The sequence below is a fragment of the Punica granatum genome, chromosome 2, assembly GCF_007655135.1.
Source record: "Punica granatum isolate Tunisia-2019 chromosome 2, ASM765513v2, whole genome shotgun sequence".
NCBI classification, from domain to species: Eukaryota; Viridiplantae; Streptophyta; class Magnoliopsida; order Myrtales; family Lythraceae; genus Punica; species Punica granatum.
Window position 1 is genome coordinate 28313031 of NC_045128.1, and position 13506 is coordinate 28326536.

The 13506-nt window shown below is 39.1% G+C and overlaps 1 protein-coding gene and 1 long non-coding RNA gene across 3 annotated transcripts; both read right to left on the reverse strand.

The window, feature by feature from the left end:
- Positions 1-2108: 2108 nt before the first annotated feature.
- Positions 2109-7405, reverse strand: LOC116194609. Of its 2 annotated transcripts, XR_004154468.1 has the most exons (3): positions 7156-7405; positions 5105-5461; positions 2109-2502 (listed from the first exon to the last, which is right to left on the reverse strand). It is a non-coding gene; the product is annotated as an uncharacterized LOC116194609 (long non-coding RNA). The 2 variants fall into 2 exon arrangements; XR_004154467.1 differs by having other exon boundaries at positions 5105-7399.
- A 4235-nt stretch (positions 7406-11640) lies between these two features.
- LOC116194781 (GEM-like protein 4) lies at positions 11641-13012 on the reverse strand. Its single transcript, XM_031523666.1, has 3 exons — positions 12650-13012; positions 12277-12551; positions 11641-12179 (listed from the first exon to the last, which is right to left on the reverse strand). Exons 1-3 carry the CDS (start codon positions 12855-12857, stop codon positions 11991-11993), a joined length of 672 nt encoding a protein of 223 aa, XP_031379526.1. The 5' UTR covers positions 12858-13012; the 3' UTR covers positions 11641-11990.
- Between the last annotated feature and the right edge of the window lie 494 nt (positions 13013-13506).

Here is a 13506-nt window from a genome sequence, read left to right on the forward strand (position 1 = left end):
TGGTTTCTGATAGATGCACTGTCTTATGAATGGCTTTTTTAGCCAGGCTGGACAACGAACTAAATAAAACCAAATTTTCATTCATCCGCATCCCCTATATTCTTTCTGCTGCATAACGCTAATTGATCCTCCTAGTCTTCCTAGATTCACCATTGGATTTTATATTATCTTTCTGATTGATATACACCATCCGATAAGCGCATCATCTGCCAGAATATTCTAGCCTACGGGTGGATGTGGGTTGGCGGGGAATTTTCCTTTGTTTGGATATTATTTTATGAGGGAAAGAGAGGTGAGGGAAGGGGAGGTAAATGTATTAGCCTATCCAAACAAAGAAAGTGTACCCCTTCCTTTCCTTCCATTTTTTGCAACCCAAATATAGTGTAATCTTTATTCGATCCCACCAACAGTATGCAATCGGGATCTCCCAAATAAACTTCTAGGATACAAAATGAAATCAATCCCGTTGGAACGTACAGATGTTGTATGATCACATAATATTGTTCTAAATCTTCTGCAGTAGACCGAGAACAAGAGAGATTTGAAAGAGATGAGTAGAGAGGGGAGACAAGAGAGGAGAGGGGAGACAAGAGAGGAGAGGTGAGACGAGAGAAATTTTGGTGTGAATATTTCGCTTATACCATCAAATGTGGGTTACATCAATTTTATAAAACAATTGTGTATCTCTTCGAAAAGAAATGTCCATCCGGATTGTCAGTGATGACTTTACTCGCAATAGTTAATGTTTTTTTTCCCTTTCAGACATATTAATTAGTAATAATTCTCATCTCTCAAAATTTAGAATAATATTTTTCAATTTTTACATATTTATCCCATTTTCCAATATTGTGATAACTATGGGTCAACTTCAATTAATGAAGTTTGAAAGTTCCCCAACAATCATCCCCAACACACAATAAATCTATTTTTTAAATATTATTTTCCTAAATTATTACTTGTTTAATAGTATTATTTATTATTATGTGGTATCCCGTGCATATTCGCCTACTATATTATAGATCCTCTAAGAGCGTTTGCTTTGCTCACCCTTCTATTTTCATTACGGAAAATATCATAATACTTGTGTCACGACCCGAAATTTCGACAAAATTTCCCCTACATTTTTTCAATATCCTTTATCACATAAACTAGTCATATAAAAACATGTTTTCCATAAACCCAAAATATATATATATAATCAATCTAGCAACCTCTAATATATATATATACTTCTCAAAAGAGAGTAATTTTTCTCAATCACATCACTAAACCATCTAAACAAAAGTTTCAGGCCATAATATATTCAAATACATTATATACAAAAAGAATACCTATCAAATAACTAAGGTCTCTACCTAGTTCTTCGGGCTAATCATCGATGTCCAAAATGGTTATCCTATGCAGCTATAAACTTATCTAGAAAAATATATGCATGGTATGAGCTGCATATTCCAAAGTTAAATAAATTATTATTAAACAATATATATATTAGATTGCAAACAACCAAATATTCAAATAAATAATACAATCACATCCAATCCAATTATCAGCTCACCCGCACGCATATACAGTATAAATATATATATATATAAACTATAATAATAATTATATTCAATAAAGTAACCAATTTTAAGTTCTATTAACAAATACACACAGCTCTTCCAATCATTTCTCTAATATTCAATATCACATAAACATCAAATATCCATTCATTGAGTGTTTTATAAAAAGTCACTACGCAATCACTTAACAAATCAAGTTTCAACAACAACACGATTTTCATCGAACAACCTCAGACAATTTCAACAAGCATCACATCTCCAGCAAGCAGATAAGACAAATAATATACAACAAAACCAATTAATATAGCTATAGGGTCACATTTCCTTACGACAAGTTAGGACGGTACCGTAACCCTGCACATCTCATTCAGGCCCCATTTTCTATCAGCCGGGTCCAGCGGCCGTTCGGGCCCCATTTTCTATTCCGCCGGGTCCAGCGGCCGTTCGAGCCCCATTTTTTATTCCGCCGAGTCCAGTGGCCTATGGCTATAGTTAAACAACAATACAAGTATAATCAATTGCAACCATGCCATCTCACCTCATATATCATCACACACAAACACAATCCCAATCACATTATAATGGCAGCATGTTATCATCACATATCTTGTCACGAGCCGAAATTTCAATTGGATTTTCCCTATCTTTCCTCGATATCCATTACCACATAACTATTCACCTAAAACTAACTTTCCATAAAATTCCCAAAAATATAAAACCAACCTGGTAAGCTCTAATATGTATATACATCTCAAAAGAGAGAAATTTTCTTTTTCGCACCCATATCAGTAATACAACTAAACAAAATTTCAGGTCGTAACATTTTCAAATCCATTCTATACCAAAAAGGATATCTATCAAATAGCTAAGGTCCCTACCTAGTTCTCCGAGCTGATCCCCGATATCAAAAAGTGTTTCTTCCGCGCAGCTAGAAGCTTATCTGGAAAAATATATGCAGGGTGTGAGCTGCATCTCAGTGAATACTATATTCCAAAGCAAAATGAATTATTTATTAAATAAATATTTAACTGCTAACAACCGAATATTCAAATAAACAGTACAATCACATCTAATCCAACTATTCGCTCTCTCGCACAGATATACTACATATTTTATACATATTATAAAAATAATAATTTTTATTCAATAGGGTAACTAAATTTAAATCCTACTAACAAATACACACAACTCTTTCAACCATTTCGCTAATATCCAATAGCCCATAAATATTAAATATCCATTCATTAACATTCCACTTCACAACACAACCACCTGACATATCAAACTCTAGCAATCACACGACTTTCACAGAACATCCGTAGACAGTCTCAACAGTCATCACATCTCCAACCATCTCAACAATCATCACATCTCCAACAATCATACTAGATAAACAGTAAACAACACAACCAATCAATATAGCCATAGGGTTGCATTTCCTCGCAACAGAGTTATGACGGTACCGTGACCCCGCACTCATATCCATAAATTCCTCATTTCATTTCTCATAAGCGGGGGCTACCCATTATCCTCCGGTAGTAGGAGTCTAGGCGTCCATTTTATATCCCGCCGGATCAGCGGTCTAGGCGTCCATTTTTGTATCCCGCCGGATCAGCGGTCTAGGCGTCCATTTTATATCCCGCCGGATCAACGGTCTATGCGTCCATTTTATATCCCGCCGAATCAGCGGTCTAGGCGTCCCTTTTTGTATCCCGCCAGATCAGTGGTCTAGGCGTCCATTTTTGTATCCCGCCGGATCATAGTCTAGGCGTCCATTTTATATCCCGCCGGATCAGCGGTCTATACGTCCATTTTTGTATCCCGCCGGATCAACGGTCTAGGCATCCTATTTATAAACCGCCGGATCAGCGGTCCCATGGCTATAATCAAACAACAATCACAAGCACAAACAATTGCAACCATGCCATCGCACCTCATATATCATCATACACGAGCACAATCTCAATCACATTACAATGGTACCACATTATCATCACATATCTCATACACAATCAACATATACAATCACACTGCATATCTCAAATCAAAATAAACATAAAATGCAATACCTCTCAAATCATTTCACACCACATAGCAAGACCGATTCATTAATCTAACTATCACTATATTCTTCTTAAATAAATTATATGACTATAATATATCATTTTACAAGATAATAGAGTATTCACATAATATATATATATATATATATATATCATTTCACAATGGAATAAAGTACTCACAGAACTCCCGAGATATAGTGCATAGAATCGAGTCTCTTGAATGCCAGTATGCAGTTTCCTCAGTCCCTAGTAATAATACATAACGAGGAACCCAAATTTACAAGCATGTCATAAACTCATATCATTCAATACACATCTTTTACCAATAATTCTTTTCCCCAAATAATTAAATCATAAATAGCATCTTTGATCTTTAGCCTGAATGAATTATTCACATAATTGCATTAAGACATAAGTATTTGAACCTTGTACCCAAAAAAAATTCTAATAAAAAAAATTTTAAACCCAATTCCAACAAGTACAAACCAAACAGCCAGTATATGCCTTCTCACGGGATTGCAAGAGCAGTCTCATATGAACTGGTATAATAATAAAACTTGATTCCAAGGTCCATTACGCTATTTCACTAAGCTTAGTTAGTAAGATGATCCCCACAGTGAAAAGAACCTCAAACCATCAAAAATAAGAAAAAAAAATCAACGGCTTTTCATGCTCCTTAAAATCATAGCAACCAAATCTCCTAATGTCGGCTCCTATCTGCTGACAAACACAATTTATTAAGTCATGAACAATCATGAGAGGTGCCATCACATATACACAATTCACAGATAGAATAATACCATAACAAACAATACAATCCAAGTCAGCTATATATTAAACATGCCCGAAGCTCAATTGGAACCGAGCCTAACTAGGTGTATACCTTATCTCCATCACTAGTTAATTAACCAAAATCTACTTGGTTCTTCCATCCTTTTATAAGTCAATTTAGCCACATCTTTTAAATGTAACATAAAGTCGTCATGAACATGTAGAATAATCAAAAGTCGGACAAAGGATTGATAGGCAACTCAACCAACACTTTAATCACTTCCTTTAGTAATCCAAAAGGGTGTCAAAATACTCGAATCGTCCAAGTAATTATCAGATAATAATACAGCTAATACATCAAGCACAACTTCTAATTGAACAAGCAGAAATTGATCAAGAGAACAAGGGACTGATATGGAACTCAATCCGCAACTTAAACTCGAGATTAAACTATCAAGATCGAGCTAAAACCTCCTAAATTAAACAAAGAGGCATCATATGATTCAGCTCTACTTCAAACCCAATCTCAATCATCCAATCCAATCTAAATCGAACTTGAATTGCCCCAAGGACCATCTAATTAATCGACTCAGCACTCCAACATGATTTCCAGTCATCAAAGCCAAGCAAAACATCTCCAAAACAATAGGACAACATCCCATAACCGTCCATGAGTTAACAATATAGATTAGGGGTAAGAAATGTTACCGAGTCCTCTCTTCTGAGGAGGGCTCTGCTGCTGGTCGAGAGAAAAACAGGGGCTGTAACGAAAATCCCTGAAATTGGACGATAATCGAACTAGCGAGCAAAGTCGAGCTCTCCCTTGCTATCTCGACACTTCGCCCTCTCTGCTACGAGTTGCCATCCAATCTTCCATCACAATCTCTGGCTCTCTCTTTCTGTTTTCTTTCTTTGGATGCGAACCTCCCCCTCTCCTTCTCTCTTGCTCGCTGGTCATCTCGAACTCTCAACGCCCCTCTCTCTCTCAACCTCTGTTTCTCCATTTTATTTTTTTTCGTTTTCCTCTCCCCTGTTCTTCTCCGTTTCTTCTTCGATTTTTTTTTTCTGCTAAGCAGAACAATGAAAGAAGACAAAGAAATAGAATGGTTGGAAGTATCCAAAAGAAGAGAAAAAAAAATGGCGGTGGGGGTACTTGGGAGCAATGGGGTCACGTGGGGCCCTGTGACCCCCAAAATTTTTTTTTCCCCTTTAAACTTCCAGCAGCATGTATATAATATAAGTATGTGTATAAGTATATCAGGGTATGTGCACGTGTGCTGTTTGGTAAAAAATATCAGGTCTCACATATCTCATACACAATCAGCATATACAATCACACTGTATATCTCAAATTAAAATGAAACATAGAAGGTGCAATATTTCTCAAATCAATTCACACAACATAATAAGATCGATTTCTTAATATCTAATTATCACAATATTTTTCTTAATTAATTTATATAAATATAATACATTATTTTATAAGGGAATAGAGTATTCACCAAACTCGCCAAAATATTTAATGAAGTCGAACCATCAGAACGCACAATTTCAGTCTCTTCAGCTTCTATAGGCCATAAGCATGACAAGAAAAACAATTATAAAATTTAAGCTTTTTCTTCATATATTCCTTATAGCAAACAATATTGCATTTGACCCTAAAATGAAAAAATTTATTCAGACTTAATTGCCCCGAAAACCTCGAGACTTAACTAGCTCCAACTGTTATTAATATGCAATAAATCAAGCTAAAATATTCCTATTCATATCATCTTCACCACAGTAATTCAAGACTTCAAAGTCTTATTTGAGTAGAACCACTATATTAATCAAACCTTTTATCCTGACCACCAATTAAACGCTCTCATGAGATCAATTACACTTACCATCAAACCTTATCTTATAATTTTCACCCAAACAACCCAAGGTTAGCAAGGAATCAGCTAAAAGAATGAATCACCATCCATAGGACTCAATAGGAAACATCAATTCATTCACCAAGACAACTCAATATGGTATAGCCCAACAACAATAGAAACCATTAAAACATATTCCTTCCTTGCCACGGCATGTCTAAGCTATGGAAGAGCATATCAATTAGTTGGTGCATGTATGCATAACATTAATCGGATCAGTCATTAATGCAAAAAGATTAATTAACGTATCATCCTTAACAATCACGAAGATATAAACTTCTTCACTGCTAGCGAAATTCCCATAAATTGAACCTTCATATTACAACCAACAACTTCCTCAACCTAACTATCCAATCAGTAAACCAGACCTTATACTAAGCTTAAGTGGGCGAAATTAAAAATAAATGTTCATGTAAACTTAAGAAATAACATGCCAAAGCCATAATTAATCAATTTGCAACAAACCCACTTAGAAGAGAAACCTACTAATTCATACAAACCAATAATAAGAAAGTCAATCGTATAAATTAAATACATCATTATATCACAATAATCCAAGGCAGCAAGCAAGTAGCTCAACCCAAAACTTTTCTAGGCAAGAAAAAAAAAACCCAATCCTGTCCAACCCGGGAAAACTATCAAATCAAGTGCAACAATCTAAAATTAAGCAAACTCAACCATGATGAACTATAAGTAATTCACAAACACATATATACCTATTCAAGTTCATAAAATTCACTAGCTTCATCAAATTTAACTAATTTCACACAAGGCAAGGCTCAAGCAAGGAAAACATAAAAATTTAAGTCTATTGGCTAACTTGATTAATTTGGAGAAATCTACCTCATTTCAAATCTGAGATGAAAATAAATCCCTTAAAACTTTCTCAAATCGCTTAACCTTCAAACCTATAGCCAAAACCTCAGAGAAAGAGAGGTTGGAAGGGGGAAAGGTGATCGCAGGGTCGGGTCTTCATGGACATGTACTGAACTTCTTCTGCTTCTGCAGGTTCCTCCCACTTCCTCCTATTCTCTCTCTCTCTCTCTCTCTCTCTCTGTTCCTCTCTCTCGCCCTCTGTTCTTCTCTGTTTCTCTTTAATTTCTCCCGCCCAAAAACAGAGCCAAAAGGAAAGGAACGGAACAAAATTAAAAAAAGAAAGAAATGTGTGGCGGTGGAAATGGATTTGCAGGGGCAGATGAGCCCACGTGGGCCCTTTTCTACCCTTTCTTTTTTGTTTTATTTCTTCGTGTTCTGGCAACGTGTATATAATATATATATATATATGAAAGCATATGTATGTATAAGCGTACCTAGGTATATTTTAAAAAATAAATATCAGGTCTCACAACTTGTAACCATCTATGTGAGAGACTCTCTCTCATTGAACTTGATGATGTCCTTTTCTGGCCAATAAAAATAACAAATAAACAAAATTCATGGACAGACACTTCATATTATGTATAGCTGGAACGAGTCCATCTCATATATATGTCGTATGATAAGTGCAGTGTCTTATCAATTTTGGCGTAATTTTCATTTCATCCACATTCCCTATATTCTCTTAATCTCTGCTGCAGAACACCAGTTGTGATTTGGATCCTCCTAATCCTCCTTAGATTCACCATTGGATCGAATCTCCCGAAAATCTAGCTAGTGATGTTCTTCTCAGTCATATTCCACCGTATCCCTATATCCTCTCCCTCAAATTAATATTTCATAATCTTGATCTTTACGGATCCTAATTAACACTGTATATATAAACGTACCGACCACCTGAACCCAATGGAGATCCCGCAATACACACACACTCCCCATCATCATACATACCGATTGATCGCTCGAGCATTCTCGACCGACTACTCCATCTTGAGATTATAATTGAGATCGAATGCTAACAGTTTTTCTTGGAAACACATAAATATGGACAACGACATCGAAGTAAGCATCAGTCAGATGTTCGAGTCTGCACGTGCTGTCGCCGCCGGTCACATGTCTCTCTATGATTATCTGGATGGCTTAAACCACGACAATAATACTCAGGACATGACTCTGGAGGATCTGCGGCATTCTCTGGACGAAGAATTACCAATCCCAGTAGCCGTTACCGAGGGTGAAGAAGCAGACCGCAGACTGTCAGCTATCATCCCACCCTCAGGTGAGGCGGGCCAGAAGCGAAAGAGGAAGGAAGCAGTTGGCGATCTGGTGGACCAGAAGCCCGAGAGGAAGAAAACGGTCTCCTGGACTGAGGATGATCACAAGTACGTAAGTCACGGAGTGATATTTTCTATTTTCTTCTAATATTGCCCGAGCGTTCTTTATATATTTATTCTCTTTTATTGCAAGGAATCGGCATAAAAGCACAGCTTAGATATTAATTACTAGTTCATATACCGGGATAAAAAATGTGCATCTATTACTATTAGTCCATGGACAATTTTGTTGCCCATTCTTCGGTATACATCAATTACATATATATATATATATATTGATCCGTGCTTTGTGACAAATTAATATTCTTGACAAGCAGGATATTCTTGCTGGGATTGCGCTACTTTGCTACCCTGGCAAAAAAATGGAAGAATAAGAAATGGGAGATAATTTCGACGTATTTCCTGACAAATAAGAATACAAGCGAACTTGCAAGCCATGCCCAAAAGTACTACAAACGGCAACAGCAAAAGGGAGAGACGAAGAGGAAGAGCATCAACGACACAATCCTTCAAAAGGAGGACGAGGTCAGACTCAAGCAGTTGATCTGGGAAAACCTCAGAGCCCGGAAGCGGTCCCAACTATCCCAACGAGGGGCAGCCCCCACCGTGGTGCAGTCCCATGCAGAACAGAAGCACGAGCAACACCATCTTCATCAGATGCCCGGGATGGGGTTCCCAACAGTCCCTAGGCTGAGCTTCGGTGCATGTGTTCAGACTCATCAGATGCAGCCCGCTCCGCCTGTCACTTGGAACATGGCGCCAAATACAACCAATTGCACATCTTCAGGAGGAACCCTACAGATCCATCAGAGAACCAGCCATCCCGCGCCCACCTCTGGTCTCAGCTGCGCCAATACAACACCGCATACACAATCCATCACGCAGGAGTTTCAGCCATCGCCCACTGCTCAACCAATGGTCCAGCCCCATCTCCGGCACAATACTATTAATCTTTGTTACAGATTATTCCAACTGATTATTATTATATGGAAAGCAGAAATTATGCTGTTGCAAGACCTTACTTTGAACCAAATGGAGTTTATGCTGTCAGTTTTGAGGATAAATTAGTTAATAAGTGATCCTGTTTGTTTGGACAGGTGCAACACCATCTTAATCAGATGCTCGTGATGGCAGCTCCGGCTTTCTCCAGGCCGAGCTTCGATGTAGGTGGAGGACATACTCAGATGCAGCCCATGGCGCCAAACACACCCAATGCATATCCTCGGGAGGAACTCTTGAGATCTGCCAGAGGACCGGCCATCACATGCCCGGCTCTGGTCCCACCTGCGCCTATTCAAGAGCTTACGCAATCCATCAGACCGGAATTTCAGCCAGTGCCCACTGTTCAACCAATGGTAAGGCCTGCCATCCCACACCCGGCTCTTCAGTTTGGAGGACCTGCCCCACTCGTCAGATCCGTCGGAGGACCCGCCATCACACACCAGGCACTGGTCCCACCTGCACCTATTCAAGAGCTTACACAATCCATCAGACCGGAGTTTCAGCCAGTGCCCACTGTTCTACCAATGGTACGGCCCCATCTCTTGCACAATATGATTGATGTTCGTTAATTAGAAAGAATTTCAACTGATTATTATCATAATGAAAGCAGAAATTATGCCGTTGCAAGACCTTACTTTGAACCTAATGGAGTTTATGCAGTAAGTTTTGAGGATAAATTAGTTGATAAGTGATCGTTGTATGTTGGACAGGCACAACACCGTCTTGATGAGATGCTCATCATGGCAGCCCCAGCAGACTCCAGGCCGAGCTTCGACGTATGTGGTCAGACTCAGATACAGCCCATGCCGCCAAACACACCCAATGCACATCTTCGGGAGGAACTCTTTAGATCTGTCGAAGGACCCGCTGCCCCTCACCCAGGTCTGGTCCCACCTGCACCTACTCAAGACCTTACACAATCCATCAGACCGGAGTTTCAGCCAGTGGCCACTGTTCAACCAATGGTATGGCCCCATCACCTGGACACAGTGCCACTACATTGATGCCGCCACTAATTGGTTGGGACGACTGTTCAATTCAGACCTTCAACATTTCCGGTGGTACCGCCCTGATATCTCCAGTGGTTCAGTATCAACAAGTCCAGCCATCCTTTTACTACGACCAGCACATGTGCAGCTTTTCAGACCATGCCTATGCCAAAAGCACCACTGAGGTGGAGCACCAGCGCACATGAGAAACAGCCTGGCTGCTTGACCATATGGACTGTCTTCCATATAGACACAACTTCTTGCATGATCCATGGGAATCATTAATTCCTTTACATCTGCGTTTAGTAGAATGTCTAATGTAAACTTTATCAATACTTTGGTCGAGATAATTAGCGAAATTAGAGATGCAGTCTCTAATTTCGAGATTATAGAAACTTCCTTCTTAGCATGCATGGCAATGATCATTTAGATTTACTTTCCTTAAATTGATTGTTGGATGTGTACCAAAAAGTAAGTTTTTAAGTAGAACAAAAAAGTGGACTCTTACCTTGTAACGGATTCGCCACTAAAATAGCAGACACTTTGGATCTCTGCCTGCATATCCCAACATTTCGGATCAAGATGAAGAGGAGGCCCGCATGGGATGAGGAGGAGGCCCGCTATGGTACCTGCTGTGGTTGATAAGTTGCAACATGAAGCCTTTATGAGTCTCGCCCAACCCAAGCTTTTCCACTGTTAAAGAAATGTTCGGTCTTGATTGGAGTGCAATCACTCCCTGCATATCTCATGAACATGTAATTGGAACTTTAGAAAATGAATCTTCGTGTACAACTGATGGACATTACCTAAGCTCCTAATCCTTTCCTGATTCCACTGCCCTTCTCATGACAGGGTCGGTTAGGTTTCCATTTTCACGCTAAACTACATTGAGTATTGATAAAATATGCAGAAGATTTGCTCATCCTGCCATTCTTGGAAGGGGCGAGTTCTTCAGTTATCATTCTGGCTCATTCATTCAATGATCATTCTGGTCCATTCTGTATCATAAGTTCTTTTCGCCCTAGCCTGATTAAAATGTATCTTTAGAGGGCAGCTTCCCTGATTCATTACCAGAGAAGCCAAGAGGTGGAGTGCTGCTAAGGAATTCTAGAAAATGTTCGAACATGATAAGGAAACATCAGACCTTAGTTTATCATCTTTTGGTGGTGACTAAAGCTCGCAGAGCCGATCAAAGTACAGAATAAAAGCCTAAAACTGCCAGTTTGAAGTTTCATTTAAGTTGCAGATAAGCTTCCTTAGCACAGCATTGTGTATGTATTCCTTTCCAGCTGGGGGAGATATTCTTCGAGGATGACATACCATTGATGAAACTTAAAGCAGATTCACATTTCTCGGTAACAAAGTTCTTTGCAATTTGTCAACCGGCTAAAGATGTTGATATTCTCCAAATTTACATGTCATAAGAAATTAGGACAAAGAAGAAAATGAGAGTTTTTCCTAAAGCACAAAACTACCATTATTTATCACATCTATGCTCGAGGAAGAGTGCCTGCTGAAGATATTTCCAGGTTTTCTGAAAATTCAGGAATCCCATGAACCAGAAGTCGAAGTTGTCTACAGTAACTATCTGTATGTACTTCTGTGATGGCTTCTTGACGTTCTTGCTTTGGTTTGCTCTCTCTATCTTTGATAGTGGGATCAACACCTGCGGAAAAGGGAAAAGGCAATCACGTCATAAGGTCGAACCAAAAGCACATCCGTTGGTTTGCAAAATTGAAAACATGGAAAGGCTTCCTTTTTACCTTGTAATGCACCTTGACAGTGTCACCATTCGGACAGGACAGCTTTAAGGATCTGTGACTGAAGAATGCTATGTTCCGGGTGGAGATGAAGAGGAGGCCGGCAATGGGACCCGCTGTAGTCGACAAGCAACAGTGTGAAGCCTTTAGGAGTGTCTCTTTGTCAGAGACATTAAACAGTGTCTTGAAAACTTTCTCCCTTCCACCCACTAGAAGGAATCGAACACCCAAGCTCAGCTTCCCTTTCACTGTTTCTGATATCTTGGGACTCGACCTCACTAGAAACATGTAAAGGTTGAGAGGCTAATCAGTATGGTCATTTCTTAGAGGAATAATAATCAGGTATCATAACAAACAAAGTTTCATGATAAATTACCATGATCTCGGAAACTGTGAGCAAAAACATCAGCCTTCTTCCCGAGCTTGTTCATCCTCTTAAGCATCGAACCTTTTCCTAACTTTTGCAATTGATCACCACGCTTACTGGATCGACATTGCATGGAATCAGAATCAGTCAATAATAAGGATCCTGAGATCACTGGAACCCCGATCACTTGTTCCATGAATTGTTTCCTCATCTTCATTCGATTAATGAATGGCTTCAGATGACTTATCTTGCGCTCCGACTCTCCGCTTCTTCAAATGGGAGAACAGTAGGAGAAGCCCTTTAGAAGAGAAGCATATGATATCAATCACCAAGAGAGAACGGGAGAGGCAGAAACTTGAGTTGTGAGGATCGGTTTGATTTAATGTGTATTTATAGAGAATGAAGTCGGACGGGTGAATCGGGAAACTTTGTGACTCGGACAAGGATCACCAACAGAAAAAAGGGGAGCGGACATGATGAGCATATAATGGCAACTTTTTTGTAGGACGATGCTGCTTTTTTGTCTAAAGAAAAAGAGGTTATTGATGATAAGTGGAGATGACGCTAGGACTATAAGGTTGAGTCAAGAGAAAGAGGATTGCGTGTTTTCTTCTCCTTAACTTCGCATATTCACTTCCATCCTTTATGATGTCGGAGTCTGTTTTGTTTCCATTTCTTTCCATCACAGAGTACATACAAAACATTTGCCGAGGACCAGAAACTATGGGATGAAGCCTTCACAAAAAATGTTGATCCAGTAGATGCTTAGAACTGAAAAGGAGTCCTCAAGTGATATTCCATTTTCCCGTTTCCAAGAGAACTCGGAGACTCATACTGCAGCAAGCTGTGACAGTTACTATGATCAA